At 43.5% G+C, this 23,648-nt stretch overlaps 1 protein-coding gene across 1 annotated transcript; it reads left to right on the top strand.

The window, feature by feature from the left end:
* The first annotated feature begins 4,406 nt into the window (after positions 1 to 4,406).
* Positions 4,407 to 7,211, top strand: LOC138977149 (uncharacterized). Its single transcript, XM_070350059.1, has one exon. The coding sequence runs from the start codon at positions 4,407 to 4,409 to the stop codon at positions 7,209 to 7,211; it is 2,805 nt and encodes a 934-aa protein (XP_070206160.1).
* The last annotated feature ends 16,437 nt before the right edge of the window (positions 7,212 to 23,648 follow it).

Raw genomic sequence — 23,648 nt, 5'->3', positions numbered from 1 at the left:
TGCGTGCGTGCGTACGTGTGCGCACGTGTGTGTGTTTGTGTGGGTGTACGTGCGTGCGTGCAGTGCGTGTGCCAGTGTCTGTGTGTGCGCGCATGATATACACCCCCTCCCCGCACTCGTCATTTCTTTGCGGGGAGCTGGGGAAAAGAAAAAGAAAACGGGCGTAAAAAAGATTAAGAAAAATAAAAAATAAATCGCGGATATTTTTACTGCTACAAACGAAGGCCTACAAATAGAGAACAGCTTGGGACAATCATATCATCATAAAAAGGAAAACCGCCCTTTTAGCTCAGAAATAATGATGACATTTTCTCCCGCGCTCTCAATTTTACGGACCCCCCTTGGAGTTGAACATTACGGTTGGCATCAGAGCATCATTAAAATGATTGTTAAGGGAGGTGCAGTCTGTGTGTTACGCGTGGAAACAACTAAGGCGTTTCGCTTCAGGCTTGTCTTACAAACTGCACAGCTCCCAAACAAGATCATGGCTTGTAAAACGGAATGAACTACTTGTTTTCGGTCGCTCTTTTACTCTGTCTCTGTTTCCGTCTCACTGTCGGTTTCTCCTCCTCGGTCTCCCTTTTGTATGTCTTCCCGTTTATCTGCGCGTCAATACGCCCGTCTGTCTGACTTCTCTCTCTCTCTCTCTCTCTCTCTCTCTCTCTCTCTCTCTCTCTCTCTCTCTCTCTCTTTCTCTTTGTTTCTGTGTTTATCTCCATGTCTGTCTATGTCCGTGAGTCTATCTCTGTCTGTCTCTGTCTTTGTCTCTGTCTCTGTTTTTGTCTCTGTCTTTGTCTCACTCTCTGTCTCTTGTCTCTTTGTCTGTCTGTCTGTGTCTTTCTCCTCTCTCTCTCTCTCTCTCTCTCTCTCTCTCTCTCTCTCTCTGTCTCTGTCTCTCTCTCGTAGTCTCTCTCTCTCTCTCTCTCTCTCTCTCTCTCTCTCTCTCTCTCTCTCTCTCTCTCTCTCTCTCTCTCTCCCCTCTCTCTCTCTTTCTCTTTAATTGACCCTTTCAGGGCGAGAGGTGGGTGTAATGCTATGCTATCTTGTTTTTTCTGTCCCCAGAACTAGTGTCTATTTGAGACACGACGTGGTTATAATTATGCTAGGTGGGTGTAAAATGCATGTATACTTTCTTATTATGGGGGCGAGGACGCCCCCATTCTATACGGATAGTTTAGAGGTTGACCATGGGCAGCGCCATTTTGTTGTGAAAGGGGTGAAGGCAACATTGTTCATCTGTAGAAAGTTGTGAAATCCGTCACCCTATGGGAGGGGTGACGTCAAAATTGGTCATCACAGAGTTTGTGTAACACAGGAAGTTGTGAAATACGTCACCCTATGGGAGGGGTGACGTCAAAATTGTTCAACAAAAACATGATATGTCGCATTGTGCAGGGTCAACTGCAACAAACTCAAACCGAGCCATTCATACCTAGGTGTATTTGAGTGACTTATATACCCGACATTTTTATTTCTTATTTTTAGCACAGGTGTAGGAAAAATCATGAACCAAAATGTTATTTATTTTCTAATTTAACATTTTTTTTACAAATATGACCATGGTCTTTTAAACATACAGTGACATTAAACATTGTTATGTTAAAAAAAAGAAAAAAGAAAAAAAGCTTTTGTGCACAAATCAGAAAATACATTGTACATTTTACCTACAGGCCAAACAGTGTCTGTTGGCGGCAAAGGGCCCAGCAAGTTGCTATTTTTAGATCGATTAAAAGTTGTCAAGAACAGGCGCTTACATTTGGATGTGTCCACTGATAGTAGGTTTGGTTGTGATCAATCAGAATGATGTAGGAATAAAAATGTATGACAGTTTGGTATGATGACATGTAATTCAAATATGCTGAAATGTAATATTATACATGATATAATATTATTATGGCTGTTGCCATGACCATGAACCCCAAGAAAGGTTTAATGTTATGTAAAATCAAAATACCAAAATCAAGCACCTACTAATCTGATCTACGGTGCGGCTTGGACCTAATATGGATGGACACGCAACTCGCTCAGCCAGCCAGCGCTGCGAGACTAACAGCGGCCAACTTCGCCGCGGCGCGCTCACTGGCTCAGTATTGAACTTGCGTCAAGGCCGATGCGCGTAGATTCCCAGAATGTTTACTTTCGGTTAGATTCTTCGACAGCATTCGCAGAGGTGACTGCCGTATTGTGTACCGCAGTCAGAAGTAATTTATTACTTTTGGGAGTTTAGTAACGTGATATCAGTTTTCAATTGTTCGTTCACTTATATTGCTTTCAGATTTAACACACAAGAAACAGTAGCACGGTTTTCGTTGCGAAAATGTGCATTGGCAGTGCTACGCGATCGAATTGTGTATTATGTACACGCGGTGTTCTTCTGGAAAAGACCGCGTCAGTCGTTCAGCCCGCGAGCGGTGGGATGGGGGGGTTCACATGGTTTGTTTGTTTCAGAACCACACCCATATACACACATTTCACATGTAAACCATTTGTCCGCCCCCTGTCGATATTTATCGACTAAGTTCCTTGTCTATTACCGTTGTTGATAACGAGCGTGTCTCACCAAGCCTTGTCTTTCTGTTCACATGTTCATTGCTTGCTGGTGTGATTCAATCGTATTAGCAGTTCTTACCGCAACATCAAAGATAGGAGTAGAGAAAGGTATGGAGGAGAAAAAAGGAGGAGGAGGGGGGAGAGATGAGAAGGAGTAACTGAGAAACAATGTTATGCTACCCCTACCACCATCACCACTGCCGCCGCCATGTCACAATTAACAACAGCAGGCTCATGAAGCGGCACACGGACAAGAGAAACCACCACCACCACCGCTACAACATTAACACACAACCAAATAACAGCAGCAGCAACGACAGTAAGCACAGAAAAAAACAACTTAGGAAGAGGAAGCGCCCCCAACACCACAACCTCCAACGCAACCAAAGACGTCATGCCGTGTATTTTATTATTTGTTTGTGTCTGTGTGTGTGTGTGTGTGTGTGTGTGTGTGTGTGTGTGTGTGTGTGTGTGTGTGTGTTTGTGTGTGTGTGTGTGTGCGTGCGTGCGTGTGGTACAACGGCCGAATAGTCGGCAGCTCAGTCCAATTTTACCCCCCCTCCCCTCCCCCCTGACGGACCACCACCACTTCGACAGGGCTATAGTGACTCAGTGGTCATTGCGTACCTGTGCACTAGCTGCCCCTAAAGCGATACTTTCACCTGTATTGATCTTAACACCACCTGACCTTTTGCCGTCCTGTGACCTATGACCTCTCAGTCCGTCTAGACTTCGGTTGTCTCTGTTTTCGTTTGAAGTCAAATAAACATCGAGATACAAATCCCTATCAAAGGCAGAGATATTAGTCAAACTTTTAAATTAACTGTCGCGGTAGGTTTTGTCTGATCAAAGAGAAAAACCCGAGGTAGTTCATGTTATTTCTTTGAAGCGTTGGTGCTTTATATTATAGTAGAATGAGGAAAGGTCGTGTTACTTTTGCAGATAGTGGAATGGAAAGAGTTAATTATTCTGAAGACTTCATTTCGCGACAACACAAAGGGTTGGATATAGGCAAGACAGACTGAGATGAAAAGCAAGTTAAAGACACAGTCGTTCCCGTGAAAACACTCTTCAGTTTGACTTGCATCTCAGATCTGACCAGGCTTCCTACTTGGAATAAGATAATTCCTTCACTTGGGCGCGCTCTTTGCTGCGACCAGTCGTGTGGAAATGTCTCTCAGTGTTTAAGCGTTTTTTTGTCAGTTTTCGTCTATTTTGTGTGCTGAAAGTTCGCAGAGAGGTGTGTAAGACTGTGTAGAAGCAGAATGTGAACTAATTTTGTACGATTGTGGTGCGGTTTGAGAGCTATTGAAGTGTTTAGCAAGAAATGTTGTGATCTTTTCGGGTAGCCATCTTGGCCGGTTCGTAGCGTCAGTAGGTCAACGCCTCAGCGTGGGTCCGTTGTCTAGTGTGTATTTTAGGGCAGCGTGACTCAGTGTGTCCGAGTGTTTTCGGTTCGTAGCGTCAGTAGGTCAACCCCTCAGCGTGGGTCCATTGTCTAGTGAGTATTTTAGGGTAGCGTGACTCAGTGTGTCCGAGTGTTCCGATACTGTGTGATTCTGGAGTATACGTGTGTTCCCTGGACTTGGAATAATTATGTGTGCGTGTGTCTTCTGGAATGTGCTTGATTCGCTGGAATATATGTGTCTGATTCGCTGGAACATATGTGTCTGATACGCTGGAATAATATGTGTCTGATTCGCTGGAATATATGCGTCTGATTCGTTGTGTGTTGGGTGGTGCGTCTGTGATTCGATTGGTGTATGCTTCCGTGTGTGAGTGGTTCACCGATTTACGCATGGCTGAGCTGAACGCGGCATCTTCCATCCTGCCCACATGTATCCGCTCGTTCAGCCATGCATGTCACCCGCTACAGTCACGACGAGCTGTTGAGGCTGCGCGCGCACGCCTCCAGCAACCCCCCTATCCCCGACTTCGCTGCCGACACGCTGCGATGCGTCCGGCGACCCAGGAAAAGAGGCCGACGCGGCGGCGTCGTGCTACGTGCACGTAGACGACGACACCGGCTGCCCCTACCGTCCATTGTGCTCGGAAACGTCCAGTCCGTGAGGAACAAGATCGACGAGTGTCTGGCGAGCGTGCAACATCTACGCGAGTACCGTGACGCCAACTTGCTCTGCTTTTCCGAGTCGTGGTTGACCGAGGATGACGGGGACCCAGATTTACCTGGCTTCTCTGTCGTTCGACTTGACCGCACCCGGGAGGACACCGGCAAGTCTAGAGGAGGCGGTGTCTGCATATTTGTCAGCAACAAGTGGTGCACCAACATCACCGTCAAGGAGAAGGTCTGCTGTGAGGACATTGAACTTTTAACTGTTGCCCTCCGGCCCTTCTACCTCCCACGGGAGTTCAACCAACTCTTCGTGACCGTACTGTACATTCACCCCAAGGCAGATGCGAAGGTGGCCTGCTCCAAGGTGGCGGAGGTTGTGCACAGGTTGGCTTCGCAGTCCCCCGACGCCCCTTGCCTTGTGCTCGGGGACTTCAACCACTGCAAGCTGAATCGAGCGCTCCCCCACTTCAAGCAGTACGTCACGTGTCTGACTCACAAGACCAAGACCATCGACCTGTGCTACGGCAACATCCGCGGCGCCTACAGCTCCAAGCCACTCCCTGGCCTCGGCAGGAGCCCCCACAACATGGTGCAGCTGGTGCCCACGTACCGACAGCGTCTGAAGCGGGAGAAGCCCATCGTGAGAGAGGTGAAGAAGTGGACCAGTGACTCGTCAGAGGCTCTTAGCGGCTGCTTTGAGTCTACAGACTGGAGCATCTTCTCTGATCCCAGCCTCGATGCGACAGCCGACGTCACCTCGGCGTACATCGCCTTCTGCGCGGACACTGTTCTTGAGACCAAGTCCTGCACAGTCTACCCCAACACCAAGCCTTGGGTAACACCGGGTTTGAAGAGGCTGCTCTACAGGAAGGGGGAGGCGTTCAAGAGCGGTGACCGCGACGAGGTGAAGGCTGTCCAGCGGCAACTTACCAAGCAGATCAGAGAGGACAAACGTTGCTTCGCGACCAAGCTGGAGAATAACTTCAGAGAGGGCAACTCCAGGCAGTACTGGCAGGACGTCCAGACCATCACCGGCTACAAGCCGAAGAAAGTCCCACTCAAGACGACGGATGAGGCGAAGCTGGCAGACGAGCTGAACACTTTCTATGCCCGGTTCGATCAGCGTGACTTCAGCGAAGAACAACGGAAAGTCATGGAGGGGGTGCTCAGCCGCCCGTCCACGCCCATCATCATCACCACCGACGAAGTCCGGTCGACCTTCAAGAAGGTCAAGGCACGCAGTGCCGCAGGCCCAGACAACATCACTGGCAGGCTTCTACGGGAATGCGGAGACTCCCTTGCCCCTGTCTACCGCGAGCTCTTCCAGAGGTCCCTCGACGAACATACTATCCCTGCAATCTGGAAGAGCTCCATCATTGTTCCTGTACCCAAGAAGCCCAATCCCTTGACATTGAACGACTACAGGCCCGTAGCGCTCACCTCCATCCCCTTCAAGTGCGCTGAGAAGTTGGTCCTTCGGAGGCTGAGGTTGGAGACAGAGGACCATCAGGATCCTCTTCAGTTTGCATACACCCGCAACCGGAGTACTGAAGATGCGATCCTGACCCTCGTCCACAACGTCTCCGCCCACCTGGAGAAGCCCTCCTCTTACGCCAGGGTCTTGTTCATCGACTTCAGCAGCGCCTTCAACACCATCCAGCCTCATCTCATGATGAGGAAGCTGCTGGAGTTCGACGTCAATCCAGTGCTGATCAGTTGGGTCTTCAGCTTCCTTACGAAGCGAACCCAGCGGGTCCGTATTGGACAAGTCTTGTCCGAGGCTGTCGCCACCAATACAGGCGCCCCCCAAGGCTGCGTGCTGTCTCCCACGCTCTTCACGCTGTACACCGCCGACTGTCGCCTCAGGGATCTTGTCAACCTGCTGCTGAAGTTTGCAGACGACACATCCCTGTCAGGTCTCATCCTGAAGAACGACGAATCGGCGTACAGACACGCAGTGGAGGAGCTGGTGCAGTGGTGCGACGACAACTTCCTGGAGCTCAACGTGAGCAAGACGAAGGAACTCATCATGGACTTCCGACGAACCAAGTCCGCCGTCGACCCCATCATCATCAAGGGCGAACCAGTCGAGATGGTGGATACCTACAAGTATCTGGGCACCATCATCGACAACCAGCTCGACTGGTCGCCAAACGTGGACGCCGTGTGCAAGCGGGCAAACCAGAGGCTCTTCTTCCTGAGGAAGCTGCGGCAGTTCCACGTCGACCCACAGATCCTCCACCTCTTCTACCAGGCGACTATTCAGAGTGTCGTCTCCTTCAACCAGCTCTGCTACCACAGCAGTGCAAAGAAAGGCGACATGGAAAGGTTGGAGAAGATTGTGAAGAGAGCAGGCTCCATCATTGGCTCTGAGCTTCAGCCTCTCAGCACTCGATTCCCGAGTGTGGCGCTGAAGAAGCTGAGCATGATCCGCTCTGACGACCGCCACCCTCTGCACCAGGCGCTCGCATCGTGCGAGCCCACGCGTGAGTCATCACGCCGTTTGAGGTGCTGGCGGGCCAGGACGAACCGGATGAGGGACTCGTTCCTCCCGATGGTTGTACGACTCTACAACCAGTCCCTGTGAATGTGACAGTATGCTAGATAGACTTGAGTGCTGTAAAATTTGACTGTGAGGACTATGGGTGATGTGAACTGTGATGTGAGGACTATGGGTGATGTGAACTGTGACTGCGGAAGGACAATGAGTGCTGTGAACTGTGACTTGGAGGACTATGGGTGATGTGTAGTAGGTGTGAGCGATGGTAGAGTAGAGGACGTGTGATTGGCGGGGGGGGGGGGGGGGGTAAGAGTGAAATGTTGACGTCTGTTTACTTTGTATGATGGGGGGGGGGGGGGGGGGGTTATGATGTAATGTAATGTATGATGATGTACTATGTGTTGATTGCGTATGTATGGGGGTTATGATGTAATGTATATGTATGATGATGTATTCTGTGTCGATTGTGAATGTATGGTGGGGTGGGGGGGTATGATGTAATTTAATGTACGATGATATATTTGGTGTTTGATAGTGTATGATTGTTTGTTAGTTGTAGATTATAGTACGATGTTTGATGTTGTAATGTTTGTGCGTGTGTTATAATGCAATATGTTATGATGTAATGTGTGATGATGTATTCGGTGTTTGATAGTGGATGTATGCTTGTTAGTTGTAGATCTAGTACGATGTTTGAGGCTGTAATGTTTGTGCGGGTGTCATATGTAGCCGTACGAGGGTTCCAGTGTGTGAGTTGTGCATGGCCGGGCGCTAGAGTGCTGCATGAATGAGTAAGTGCATGTGGAGTTGTATGGCTGGGTGAATTGTGGGTTGCGTACGTCCGAGGGGCACATGTAGCCTGTGTGTCTGAAGTAGTGGGTATGTGTGCGTAAGGGTGTGTTGATATTGAACTTCAGTTGTTGCTTTGTAAATGTCTCAGTGTATTATGTCTTGCCACACACATGCCAAATTTCCTTGTATTGATGAGGACAATAAAATTTCTTGTATCTTGTATCTTGTATCTTGATCTTATATCAAAATTCAACTTCCTCACTGCTTTCTACGAATGTGGACTTTTTGTGCGTGGATGAATTAACTCCTGAGTTGTACTACTAATGCAAATCTACAAAACTCATTCCTCAACAATGTTCGGAAATAACTCTGGTTAAGATTGTATAGGCTGAAAATGGTTGCTTTTCCTTGGAAAAAAAGGCACACAAACCCGCTTGACATTCTGCATCAATCACTGGCGAGCGGTGTGTTTCTACATACACGTTGTTAGCGAGCGCGGTAAGACACACCATGTACCACTTGATAATCATGGGCCTGTTTTATCACGTGGGTTTGTTTGCCCTCTTTATTTCCAAGGAAAAGCAACTCTCAGGAGCCAACGTCAGAGTTATTTCCGGAACTCTTCTATTCTGACTCTGCACGGGAAGCAGTCATGACGTGGAGTTTTGGTATGTTCTTTCTTTATTTGGTGTTTAACGTCGTTTTCAACCACGAAGGTTATATCGCGACGGGGAAAGGGGGAGATGGGATATAGAGCCACTTGTCAATTGTTTCTTGTTCACAAAAAGCACTAATCAAAAATTTGCTCCAGGGGCTTGCAACGTAGTACAATATATGACCTTACTGGGAGAATGCAAGTTTCCAGTGCAAAGGACTTAACATTTCTTACATACTGCTTGACTAAAATCTTTACAAAAATGGACTATATTCTATACAAGAAACACTTAACAAGGGTACAAGGAGAAGCAGAATCCGTTAGTCGCCTCTCACGACATGCTGGGGAGCATCGGGTAAATTCTTCCCCCTAACCCGCGGGGAGGGGGGGGGGTGTTTGGTATGTGTCCAATCGGATTGATGGTCCAATCCCATGTACAAGCCCAGACAGATTTGAGATTGCAAGCCGATTTGTTTAACCGGGAAGGACTGGGCCACAGGAAGGACTGGGCCACAGGAAGGACTGGGCCACAGGAAGGACTGGGCCACAGGAAGGACTGGGCCACAGGAAGGACTGGGCCACAGGAAGGACTGGGCCACAGGAAGGACTGGGCCACAGGAAGGACTGGGCCACAGGAAGGACTGGGCCACAGGAAGGACTTGGCCACAAGAGGACTGGGCCACAGGAGGACTGGGCCACAGGAGGACTGGGCCACAGGAGGACTGGGCATTCAACTTTAAGGTATGGCAGGGTTACACACACGGTGTCAATAACGGAAGCAAAAGCAAATATTTTTCAGTCAACCTTGTTGAAACCAACATTCTTAGCAGATCAATATTTTTCTATCACGTTTTTTTTAAGCGTGAGCAAGTGCAAAAAGAGGGCAAGTTTGATCTTCCCGGCCTAAAGTTAACATCCAAATGCAATTACTCGTTCGCTTGTTTATGCTAGTTTGAAAATAAAATAGTCGACCTCATTCTGAATTGTATCAATTAAATGTTAGCTTAAAGGGTCTGTGTCCATTTTCAACCCAATACACTGTTTCCGCTTACTCTGTCTTAGAAAACAAACTCCCAGTGCATTAACCAGAAATAATGTATGTGTCTCCAGACTTCACTCTTGCCAGCCCTCGTATACTGTATTATTGACTGCAGTAGCAATCTCGAAGTGTAACTTTAAAGTCTCTGTTAAGCCGAACAAAAACAATTGTTTAAAGCGATGTCGTGTAATTATTTGCTTGACACAGATTAATGTTAGAACGTATGACAGCAGAGGTACTCTTGCGTTAATTGACGACATTTGAACACTTGGACACCTCCTTATTCAAGAAATAAATGACAGCGAAGGCAAACCCGACGTATAGTAGGGTTGAGCATTTTCCCTTGTAATTTTGACTCACGTGTTATCAGAGATGAACAGTGTGCAACGAATTCACGTGCACGATTGCTTTTGCAGTCATAACCTCATTGCAAGAACGCCACAAACAAAATAGAGGCTTACATGCCAATGAAATTTGGTCTTACTCAGCTTATTCTTTTTAGCCTTTGAAGATACTTTCCTTCATTGCTAGACCTTATTTTAAATCCCCCTTGATCCATGAACATTTAATTCTGGGATAAGAGCTTCTTCCACTTGGTCACATACCTTCTTCTTTCTTCTTCAGCGTTCCAGAATGTTCTGGTTACGCGTGAGCTCGTTTTGCCCATTTGGGTTCCCCACACTATACTCTGAGAGCATAGTCAGCTTCACTCCGCTTTCGTTGGGTGGGCATGCTGGGTATTTTCGTGTTTCCATAACCCACCGAACTCTGACATGGATTACAGGATCTTTTCCGTGCGCACTTGGTCTTGTGCTTGCGTGTACACACAAAGGGGGTTAAGTCACTAGCAGGTCTGCACATAAGTTGACCTGGGATGGGGACAAATACCAAAAGGCAACAGCTTAGCTGCATTCTGTGTAGAGTAGGAACTGCTGAATTCGTTTTACCACCAAAACATTTGCCATTCTGCGAAATAAATTCAACAGAAATGCTCGCTCTGCGCAAAAAGTAGCCAACTTACTGCATGATATTCGGTATGTTTCCAAGTGGAAGGATGCTCCTATCACGTGCACAAGCCTGGGCAGATTTGTGGTGGTGTGCACGGTACGATTATCACGGGGAGGAAGATAGGTTTAAACATTATTGTTTCAAGACAAACAAATAGACAAAATAAGTAACAAAGTTTAAAACAACCCGATAAAGCCCACGTAAGACATAAGATAAAACATAAGATCATTTATTGTCCATACAATTCAACAATGGATGGAAAAGTGTGGATCATCTGCTCTTAAAACAACCAAACAACATAATTATGACAACAACCATACAAATAAAAACAAACAACAATAAAACATACGAAGTAAGAACACCAAAAGTACTCCAGACACAACAAAAACATCCAAAAACAAGCACACACAAAACCAAAGAAACGAACGAACGAACGAACGAACGAACCAGCGAACTAACAAACAACACTATGATTATAAACACAGACAGCAGAAGTGATGATTATTTGATTCCAAAAGAACAAATTTCCGCAGTTTTTAATGAACGCGATGCAATCACAGTAGAAAATGGAGAGGTTTTAAATCGAAGTCGCGCTAGCATTTAAGAAATCATCACTCCCCCTCTTGCGCGTAAATGACATATGCTATCTCACAAGTCGTGAATTAGATTGATAAACTGATTTTATGTGCGAGCATTTTTGCTTTTATGAGTGAAGTTGACGAGAAAAAAGTTGATCATTATGACCTCAAGCTAATCAAATACCGTGAGAACAAAAATTCTTTCTCTCAGTCTGATTATTACACCCCCGGTATAGGGGTGTGTATAGGTTTCGCTCGATGTGTTTGTTTGTTTGGGTGTGTGTTTGTGTTCGCATATAGATCTCAAGAATGAACGGACCGATCGTCACCAAACTTGGTGAACAGGTTCTATACATTCATGAGAGGGTCCTTACAAAAATTGGGACCAGTCAAACACACGGTTAGGGAGTTATTGGTGGATTAAAATTATACAAGGACTTATAGAGGAACATCTTCATGGTCAAAGGGAAAAATAACCATTCTCACTCAGTCACTGCCACCAACTGAGAAGGTTATTTCCCTTTGACGGGGGTGTTTTTCCTACCTCGTAGGAATTTCTTGTTTCATTTCATTTTTATTTTCTAGAAAACGGAATGTCATCAACGTCGTAACAATTTTGTGTTTATAGTAGACTATCTTAAACCTTGTCATATTCGTTTTTATATTTAGTCAAGTTTTGACTAAATGTTTTAACACAGAGGGGGAATCGAGACGAGGGTCGTGGTGAATGTGTGTGTGTCTGTGTGTGTGTAGAGCGATTCAGACTAAACTACTGGACCGATCTTTATTAAATTTTACATGAGAGTTCCTGGGTATGAAATCCCCAGATTTTTTTTCATTTTTTCGATAAATGTCTTTTATGACGTCATATCCGGCTTTTTGTAAAAGTTGAGGCGGCACTGTCACACCTTCATTTTTCAATCAAATTGATTGAAATTTTGCCCAAGCAATCTTCGACGAAGGCCGGACTTCGGTATTGCATTTCAGCATGGAGGCTTAAAAATTAATTTATGACTTTGGTTATTAAAAATCTGAAAATTGTAATTAAAATTATTTTTTTTATGAAACGATCCAAAATTACATTTATTTTATTCAACATCATGTTCTGATTCCAAAAACATATAAATATGTTATATTCGGATTAAAAACAAGCTCTGTAAATTAAAAATATAAACATTATGATTAAAATTAAATTTCCGAAATCGTTTAAAAACTACTTCATCTTATTCCTTGTTGGTTCCTGATTCCAAAAACATATAGATATGATATGTTTGGATTAAAAACACGCTCAGAAAGTTAAAACGAAGAGAGGTACAGTAAAGCGTGCTATGCAGTACAGCGCAACCGCTACCGCGCTGAACGGGCTCGTCACTTTCACTGCCTTTTGCACTAGCGGCGGACTACGGTCATTGTGAAAAAATTCAGTGCGTTCAGTTTCATTCTGTGAGTTCCACAGTTTGACTAAATGTAGTAATTTCGCCTTACGCGACTTGTTTGTGTGTGCTATAGATTAAGGTACATGATTGATTTTTTTGTTTTGAAGGAGGATTAGGATAGCTATTTCGACAGAAACCACGCGATACGACAAACATTTGTTAGCTGCAGCTGCTGCTTGACATTCCTTCACACCTCGTGTTTCATGTTTCATGTTGGAAATCAGTCGACGCTTTGTTTTCGTGAAGTATTTTTATTCATTTTAGGGATATAGATGTACGTACAGACTTGAAAATTGGCTGGAGCGAACACCAATAAGAAAAGCCTAACCGTATATAAGCCTCCCCTCCTTTATAACCCCAACACAGCAAGGAATACATCGAATGCGAACCTTTCAGTTAAAGGCACAGTGCAGCTCACAGCCGTCATTTTGCGTTTTTGTTGCAGCTGAGTGCATTTACAGTTCAAAAATCCTCCTATGGTAGTAAAACAAACCCAAAACTACCCAACGACGACATCTGTGAAGCTCGACAGTTTCTTGTTTACGCGAGTGCATAAATTAACCTAGTTATTTCAGCGTCGCGGACGACGCTGGTATCTGCGGTCGGGAAGACTTTCCACGAATTTGCCTGCAGGGCGCCGCCATGTTTTCTGTGCTCGACTGCGAGCAGACCACAGGCACATTACACCCAAAATTCTTGTAGGCATACACAGACGCAACATAGCATATACAGACAATAACACCCACAACACTTCAACTGCATATGAAAGGAATAAAAATAAATCCGCAAATCAGTCGCGCACAAAACACCAGAAAGAAAAACAAGGAGTACCAAAGCGGCGTGCAAAAACTAAACTGACTCGGAGACTGAGAAGAAACATTTATCACACGATGTGGATAGCAAACATTAAAATAAAACAGATAAGTCAAGCAAAAAATAAACACAAATATCGAAAACACAATAAACAAAGGTAAAGAAAACAAAAAGAGATGCTTGCCGACAGTTAGTGTGTGTGTGCGTGGTTTGCCGTGTGCGTCAGCGGGGTGTGTGTGCGTGTGTGTGTGTGTGTGTGTGTGTGTGTGTGTGTGCGTGCGCGTGCATGCGTGCGTAGGCTACGTTCTTGCGTGTGTGCGTTCGAATGAGAAAGAAGAGAGAGAGAGGATTGAACAATGAGGTCACGTTCTCTGTCACATGAATACATATACACACACTGAAGGCTACTTCGGACACGAACACTTGCCAACAACTGTGGTTGGACATGCTTTTAAAATGTAATATTTTTTCGACATGATTTCTGGACATACGAATCCCGCTGTGTTGCCTACTGATGTTGCGAATGATGAAGGTTTTGAGTTGACTGACCTTGAGGAGGGATTGCATCAGGCGTTTATCGTCTCAAATTATATCCTTGCTACTTTTCAGGAGTCAACTATTGCCATTCATGGTAACTTGGATAGTCAATGTTTTTATTTGTTTGATTCCCATCAAAGAAACAGAAATGGTAACCATTCTTCAAATGGCGCTGCAGTTTTGATGTCATCAAGTTAATTCCTTTGCAGAATTGATTGATTTTCTCAAAAGCCATTATCAATGTGTTTATCAATTAACACCTGTTCATTTCTGTCCAACTGCAATGCAAACTCAATGTGGAGGAAACAAGGATTCATTACAAACAAGTCATCCCTGTACATCAACAGATTTATGTACCTCAATCAATACTGCTAGTATGAGTGACAGGAATCTAAAAGAAACAAGTCGCGTAAGGCGAAAATACAATATTTAGTCAAGTAGCTGTCGAACTCACAGAATGAAACTGAACGCAATGCAACGCAGCAAGACCGTATACTCGTGGTCCACCGCTCACGGCATAGGCAGTGAAATTGACAAGAAGAGCGGGGTAGTGGTTACGCTATGCTGCATAGCACGCTTTTCTGTACCTCTCTTCGTTTTAACTTTCTGAGCGTGTTTTTAATCCAAACATATCATATCTATATGTTTTTGGAATCAGGAACCGACAAGGAATAAGATGAAAGTGTTTTTAAAACGATTTCGAAAAAAAAATTTTGATAATAATTTTTATATATTTAATTTTCAGAGCTTGTTTTTAATCCGAATATAACATATTTATATGTTTTTGGAATCAGCAAATGATGGAGAATAAGATAAACGTAAATTTGGATCGTTTTATAAATTTTTATTTTTTTTTACAATTTTCAGATTTTTAATGACCAAAGTCATTAATTAATTTTTAAGCCACCAAGCTGAAATGCAATACCGAACCCCGGGCTTCGTCGAAGATTACTTGACCAAAATTTCAACCAATTTGGTTGAAAAATGAGGGCGTGACAGTGCCGCCTCAACTTTCACGAAAAGCCGGATATGACGTCATCAAAGACATTTATCAAAAAAATGAAAAAAACGTTCCGAGATTTCATACCCAGGAACTCTCATGTCAAATTTCATAAAGATCGGTCCAGTAGTTTAGTCTGAATCGCTCTACACACACACACACACACACAGACACACACACAGACACACACACACACGCACACACGCACATACACCACGACCCTCGTTTCGATTCCCCCTCGATGTTAAAATATTTAGTCAAAACTTGACTAAATATAAAAACAACCAAACGCAAATGTACTACTACTTCTACGACTCGTTTGAATGTAAAACAGAAATGTAACACTATCTGTGACAATGACGGTTCTACGACTCGTTTGAAGGACAGTATAGATCGAACCTTAACCCACAACTACGACAATTTGTGTCAGACTTTTTTGAACAGGAAAATATGCCTCTGTTCAACAGTAACCAAAACATGGAAGATGTTTTTGAAACTTTACAGAAATGTAACACTAGCCTATCTGTGACAATGTTGCTTTTGAATTGAACCCACATTTGTTGAACAGGAGAGAATGTTCCTGTTCAACAGTGCCCAAAACACTGAATCTGACGTTTTTGAATCTTTTCTGTCATCTAACTGAATCTGACGTTTTTGAATCTTTTCTGTCATCTAACCCAATTGCTCATGACTTCATCGATCTTGAACATGCCTACTTTTCAAAGAAAGACAGACAAAAGCGAAATCTGCATGTTAGCCATCTGCCTGAAATGGTCAATGCACTTTTGTAAAATTGTCACAGCTGTAATGCACTTTTGTGAAATGGTCAGTGCTGTTGTGCACTTATGCAAAACTTGGTGCTGTGCTGTTAACATTTGAACAAAATGCATTTTGTTCAAATGTTTAGTGCAACTTGCTACTATATAATCGCTGTATGCGCTTTGTGGTAATAATGCACTGTTGTGAAAAGTTTGCGCTAAATGTTGGCACTATGCATCATTGTTGGAGCACCCTCCTGTAGATGCACCATGCTGAAAAATGTACTTATGAATCAAGCATTGACTGAAATAAACAATGTATATATCCACAACATGCAATTCATTAACTTTTGACCCTAACCTTTAACACTTCCCAAAATAAATCTTTGGTGGACATTGCATCGACGCTGTTCATTTTGAATGAACATTTTTCTTGTTACGTGGTGTTTGGTCGGAGTTCGATTCAACTGAGTGATTCCGGCCTCCATTTTGTGTTACACAAACTCATGATGACGTCTGACATAGTTTGCTGGTGACGTGTCTTTTTGTGCATGATGTGGTGATCTACCTGATCTAAATTTAGATCCAAAAATAGGTCAAGACCAGCCGGGTCCGAGTACGAAATTAATTCGTAAAAAAAATCGCAGTTCTTGACTCTTTGGGTGCAAGTCAATGAAACTTGGTAGTTCTTCCAACGGATAGCTGCCTGAGGTATGACTAAAAGCCCCAGGGGCTCTGTGCACCTGGATTTGACAAGTTCAGTACCTTTAAAGGCACAAGCCTTTCAAATTAAACGATTCTGCCACCATCTCAAATCTGCTGAGGTTTTTACTTGGGCTAAAAGACCATCCCTCCACTTGGACACATACCACAAATCCACATCCTGACTGCTATACTTCCAATACAGCGTCAACAACTTGGATTGAACTGACGTCCCAGATTGTCACTAGTGACCGTTACAAATTGGAATCATGCAAATCATTTCCACTATATGCACGGGAAGCAGTTAGAAGGTTGATTTCTTAAAACCTGTTTTTCATTTTTTTAAATTGATTCTTGTTTCTTCTTCTTCTTCTTCTTCTTCTTCTTCTTCTTCTTCTTCTTCTTCTTCTTCTTCTTCTTCTTCTTCTTCTGCGTTCATGGGCTGAAACTCCCACGTACACTCGTGTTTTTGCGCGAATGGAGTTTTACGTGTATGACCGTTTTTACCCCGACATTTAGGCAGCCATACGCCGCTTTCGGAGGAAGCATGCTGGGTATTTTCGAGTTTTTATAACCCACCGAACTCTGACATGGATTACATGGATTACATAAGTTGACCTGGGAGATCGAAAACATCTCCACCCTGATCCCACCAGGCGGCAGCGGCCGGGATTTGAAGTCACGACCTTCCGATTAGGAGGCCGATGTCTTACCACTACGCCACTGCGCCCGTCATTCTTGTTTAAAAGTGCATGATCTTATCCTTTAGGTAGATCTAAGACAGTAAGCAGAACTGGGTTTTTTTCTTCAGGAAGCACTATGCCTGAAAGATGACAGGGAGTGGCCCGGTCAGTGTGTCCAGTACTGTAGCTGTCAATGTGAGAAGTGACCACCTTGTTCGTGAACACGGACATTGGCTGATTCACGCTGTCTCGGTCTTGTTCAGCGATGACACACACACACACACCCGTGAGGAATGTTTTGTTGTAAAATACAGACACTTTGCACTGTCAAACAGTGTACAGATGTTAAAGCGGCAGTATCCAAGTTCTTCTTCTTCTTCTTCTTCTTCTTCTTCTTCTTCTTCTTCTTCTTCTTCTTCTCCTTCTCCTTCTCCTTCTCCTTCTTCTTCTTCTTCTTCTTCTTCTTCTTCAGCGTTCCAGAATTTTCTGGTTACGTGTGAGCTCGTTTGCCCATTTGGCTTCCCCAAACTATACTCTGCGAGCATAATCAGCTTCACTCCGCTTTCGTTGAGTAGGCATGCTGGGTATTTTCGTGTTTCCATAACCCACCGAACTCTGACATGGATTACAGGATCTTTTCCGTGCGCACTTTGTACGTTTAACATTTACCTTCTATACATTTGATTCCATTTGAACAGTATGAAGGCACTGACACTTTTGTATGCAATAAAACGTATAACTTCTGTGATATAGATTTTAGTAGTGACCTACTCAACGGAGAAAACACAGCAAGTAAACCGCGGGCTTTTAGCCTCACTATAAAGAATTTCAAACACCATAAATCATTATAGCTGAATTCAACCTCAATAATCGGATAATACAATGGAATGACACCGCCTCTTTAACTCGAAACAGAACAGTTGCGTACGTCACGAAGACTTGTTCTACTTTTGACAAGTCCTGTCCGAGCATTGCTCGAAGACAAACAATCATCAGTCTTTTTTTCTCACTCACTGCTCCCGACACTTCTGTGACACACAGGGAACAAACGAGAACATTAGATTACTCGTGCTTGTCTGTTTGTGTCAATAACCAACGTTCCAACAACTCACCTTTTTTGTTTTTCTATTCTGTTTTTCCATCCCGTCTGTTTGCCCGCTTGATTGCTCGTTTTCTTGTCCGTCCATCTGTCTGTTTTATCATATAAAAAAAACCATGATCATATTATTGCTTTCATATCATATTAATTGTTCTTTTGTCTGTCCACTAAAAAGACCACTGGGTCGATGTCCTTGTGAACGTTTTGTTTTGTACAAAATTAAAGGCACCGTAAGCCTCCCGTAAACCATCACAGATACGGTCAGGCTTTTACACACAGTACAAACACCCTTTCATTTAAACACTCACCGATTGAGAACATCCTAGGTGCCCTCCGTAAAGAGCGAACAATTTTCAAAGAATTTATTTTTGCGTGGTTTATCTTACCCCTGAGCCATCGTGAACCCGTGTGATCCAGTTTCCCTTTCTCACAATGTAGTCGTCAGTTAGTCATTTGAATGCGACTCGATGTGAGCTTATCTACAATAGCACGTTTTTATGCACAAAACAAACGGCTGTGGTTCACAAGAACTCTAGCGATGGCTTTTGACTGTCACTGAGAGGAACGGCGATATCCACTGATAAACCGTCGTCTGCTACGACCCTTGCGTGACCCTGCTTCCGGGCTTTTCTTTTTTCAAACTTTCACAACTTCGAATTGCACTGATCTTGTCTTGATGAAAAAAGAATTCTTTCATGATTAAAGAATCTTTGTGTAACAAGCTGTCAATTTATTATTTAGATTTTAAAAGTTAGGTCTAGCGCAAAAACGCACCACGGTCCAAAAACATTCTGATAATCATCGATCCACGGCTATCGCCAGTTTAAGGGAAGTAACACATTTTTGACCTGAGTTCAGGATGGGTCCAAAAAGTGTTCGAGACAATCTGCAAAATTAATTCTTTAAAAATTGCTCGCTCTTTACGTAGGGCACCTAGGATGTTACCGTTTGGTGAGCGTTCAAATGGAAGGGTGTTTGTACTGTGTGTAAAAGCCTGACAGTATCTGTGATGGTTTACGGGAGGCTTACTGTCCGGGCGTGATTTCCGGGATATTCATAACAGCCGTCCAGCACCAAAACGAGGCGCCATTGTTGTTAAGGACCAAGGCCACGAAAATAAATTCTTTGAACATTTCTCACGCTCGACAGAAAGCAGCCAGGATGTTCCCGTTCGGTGAGCGTTCAAATGGAAGTATGCTTGTACTGTATGTAGACGCTCGGGGAGCTCTGTGATGGTTCACGGGAGGCTTACTGTGCCTTTAAACGTTCGATTAACCTACCATTCTTGGGTTCTTTGTTTTTTTCGTCCATCCGCCTGCTTTTATCCTCTCTGTCTGAATGTAAAGCTTTTGACACATATTCCTATTGACCCTTGCAATCTTGATGTTGAGGTCCAAGTCAACGCATACTCAGCTAAGTTCGTTGATGTGTCTTATTATTATTTGTATGTCTGTTCAATACAAATCGACGTACTCGTGAATGTTTCGTTTTTGGCTATAACTAAACATTCCATACACTAACCTTTGTTGTTTTATTTACATTTTTCTGTTTCCATTCCGGATCGAAATCTCGTTTGCTGGCTTTCGTGACTAATTGCCTGGCTGTCTTCCTTTCTGTCTGTTTGTCTGTGTGTCCGCTTGTTTGTCTATCCATCTTTCCGCCAGTCTGACAGTCTCCTCTTTTTCTCCATATAGTTTCCAGTTCTGCGCCTGCCTGCCTGTTTGTATGCCTGTCTGTTAAAGTTTAGACTCTGTTTCTGCGCATGTGTCTGTCTATTTATCTCATTCGTTCTGTCTCTCTTTCAAGAATCTTTTTGCGCCGCTGTGTCTGTTCGACGTGAGGTGTCTCCCTGTATGTTTCCATGTCTGTCTGCCTGTCTGCCTGTCTGTATGTCTGTCTGTCTGTCTGTCTGTCTGTCTGTCTGTCTGTCTGTCTGTCTGTCTGTCTGTCGGTCGGTCGGTCGGTCTTTCTGTCTGTCTGTCGGTCGGTCTGTCTTTCTGTCTGTCTGCTTGTCTGTCTGTCTATCTTTCTGTCTTTCTGTCTGTCTGTCTGTCTGTCTGTCGGTCTCCCGGTGCGCTGTTTTCGCTTTCCCGAAGTGTCAAGTCCAAAGAAAGAACAACAAAAGTAAACAGCAAAACAGACAAGTCGCGTAAGGCGAAAATACAATATTTAGTCAAGTAGCTGTCGAACTCACAGAATGAAACTGAACGCAATGCCATTTTTCAGCAAGACCGTATACTCGTAGCATCGTCAGTCCACCGCTCATGGCAAAGGCAGTGAAATTGACAAGAAGAGCGGGGTAGTAGTTGCGCTAAGAAGGATAGCACGCTTTTCTGTACCTCTCTTTGTTTTAACTTTCTGAGCGTGTTTTTAATCCAAACATATCATATCTATATGTTTTTGGAATCAGGAACCGACAAGGAATAAGATGAAAGTGTTTTTAAATTGATTTGGACAATTTAATTTTGATAATAATGTTTATATATTTAATTTTCAGAGCTTGTTTTTAATCCGAATATAACATATTTATATGTTTTTGGAATCAGCAAATGATGGAGAATAAGATAAACGTAAATTTGGATCGTTTTATAAATTTTTAATTTTTTTTACAATTTTCAGATTTTTAATGACCAAAGTCATTAATTAATTTTTAAGCCACCAAGCTGAAATGCAATACCGAAGTCCGGGCTTCGTCGAAAATTACTTGACCAAAATTTCAACCAATTTGGTTGAAAAATGAGGGCGTGACAGTGCCGCCTCAACTTTCACGAAAAGCCGGATATGACGTCATCAAAGACATTTATCAAAAAAATGAAAAAAACGTTCGGGGATTTCATACCCAGGAACTCTCATGTCAAATTTCATAAAGATCGCTCCAGTAGTTTAGTCTGAATCGCTCTACACACACACACACACACACACACACAGACACACAGACACACGCACATACACCACGACCCTCGTTTCGATTCCCCCTCGATGTTAAAATATTTAGTCAAAACTTGACTAAATATAAAAATCATTAGTGACAATTCACCTCAAAAGAGAGAAGCTATGCACAATATGCATGCAGTGAGTTACGGGACGTCAGCCGTCAGCATTGGCCCAATAATTCAAGTACAGTGCATAGCACACAAAAAAATCACTGCACATCATTACTCGAAAGGTGTAGGCTAAACCTGCACCAAACATGTTTACTGTCCATGTGCAAACACATTCATGCAAACAAAACTATTATCTCTGTGTTATTTTATGTCAAGAAAAACGTGCTTGTCATATTTACACCTATTTAAACTACAAGGCAAGGCAAGGCAAGGTTCGCAACTCTATTACGTGCAGGTAAATCACCGGGATCAACAGGTACAGGAGCAGACTGGAAACAAATTTCGTCCTTGTCCGATTAAAACCTCGTAACTCGATTTTTTGCGAAATCTACTTTTTTACATCAATATGATCTACGATTTTTTCTCGATTTTTTGGTTATTGTGGTGAAAGCCTAAGATCGCTGGAAGTCAGTTAAAAATGGGTATAAAAATACCTCGTATATCATTTTGGCAAAACCGCGAACCAAAATTACACGTAACTTGAGTTACGAGCTTTTTTTTGTTCGCGTGTTTTTCAGTTTTGGCCGATGCAAACCTCGTATGTCGACTTACAAGCTTTCTAATATCTAAACACGGCGGTAAATGAACTGTTTCCGTTAGATACGAGGTTACGGTAAGATGTTCGTACGGTCTGAGTTTAGGTGAAATTAAGTATTAGCGTCATTAATAAAGCTAGAAATGCCCACATTACGTATTGTGTATTGAAATGACAAACTGCGACATCAGGTATTGTTCAAATGATTGTCTTGTTGGTAACTTTCCTTTGCTAAGTACAAACACATAACTACAAAGAGAGATTAAGCAGTTAAAGTATTCTGACATATCTCTTAACTATGTAATAGTTCAGTCCTGAACTTCTGATCTTATTTGTTAGCTGAAGATGTACAGGTATGTATATGTCACGTACTGAAGTTGTGTTCTAGTGTCTGAATGCAGTCCTTCATGTCTGGCAGTGAGTCATTCACACCTGAAAGCCAATTCTCTTCGCGTGAAGATCTTAGGTTGTTGTGCTGTGTGTGCCTGAATAAAAGTTCTATACCATGGGATTTCGAAACGGAACTTATCATAGATGACATCACTGTTCGTATGGACTCTGATTGTGTTTCGTGGGTGTACTGTGTCCATTATCATGGTCAGTTTCATGTGGACTGCATTGACCCAACAACTGTAAAGCATGACAAAAACTGTATCTGCTCGACTTGTTTGCATTAGGAGTCATGTTTGCTCTGTCTGGTGCAAGCTCCGCATGAGCGAGCAGGAGTCAATTGATGGTGCAGCTTTCGCTTGGAAACAAAGTCACTATCTTCCAGGAGTAATGGAAGTAGTGAAGCAAACCAAACATTGTGATTCACCAACCCCAAAAACTATGAATGCAACGTTTGCTGTGAATCCAAGTACGGAAACATCCCATAGCATGTGTACCAGATGCACATTCAACGCAAAGACGAAGCTTGCAAATAACAGAACATTGACAAGAGGGTTGCTAAAGAGAATGGTGATGTCCAAGTTTTCACCATGTATCTGCAGGTCGACTTGTTGGCCCTATGTATATAAGCAAATGACAAATACTTCAAGGCCAAGCTGTGCTGCCACTACTGTCTTCACATTGTACAACTTGAGTGACACAGAGGTTACTTGCTACTTTTAGGATGAGTCAAAAAAGATAAGTCAAAAGCAACAGTTGGCGAAACAACCAAGGCAATCATTATCTACAATGACGGCTGTGGGTACCAGAACCGCAGTTTAATAGTCTTGGGAAACGCCCATCTTTACTTTGCAGTCAGTCAAGGAAAAGTCGTTTTCCAAAAGTTTCCTGAGAAAGGTCATACCTGGATGAAAGTGGACTCTGTACACCCAGCTATCAAAAACAAACTAAGGAGAAGGCAGATAGTCTGGCCTGCCGAATACGTGGAAGTCATCACCTCTGCAAGAAAAAGGCAACCTTACAAAGTTGTCCAGGTAGCCCACACATTCTTCAAGGACTTTCTTGATCTCAGACACTTCTGGGGATCCATAATTGGTGGATATTCGCAGTCAGAAGTACCTGCCTGACGGTACTTGTCGCTACAAGCTCATCTATTCTGAGTAATGGTGGCCTTTCTCACAAAGAAGAAGGAGAGCACATGGTGAGCCCAATATCATCCACCAGCTCTACTGAGTACGGCTGACCATCAAAGACATAAAGTGGCAGCATCTTCAGCATGTCAAGGAGGTTTTTCCAGTAGATTCATACCAATACTATAATGGTCTACCCCATGGTCGTTAAGCTCTGCATTCTCATGAGTGGTCATCCTGCATACCTACTAGCTGTTCAAGGACA

This window comes from Littorina saxatilis, linkage group LG9 (assembly GCF_037325665.1).
Source record: "Littorina saxatilis isolate snail1 linkage group LG9, US_GU_Lsax_2.0, whole genome shotgun sequence".
Classification (NCBI taxonomy): domain Eukaryota; kingdom Metazoa; phylum Mollusca; class Gastropoda; order Littorinimorpha; family Littorinidae; genus Littorina; species Littorina saxatilis.
The sequence above is the reverse complement of the archived record's forward strand: the minus strand, read 5'-3'. Positions and strand labels throughout refer to the sequence as shown.

Coding starts and splice junctions, on each gene's coding strand:
- LOC138977149 (XM_070350059.1), top strand. CDS start 4,407: ATGCATGTCACCCGCTACAGTCACGACGAGCTGTTGAGGCTGCGCGCG.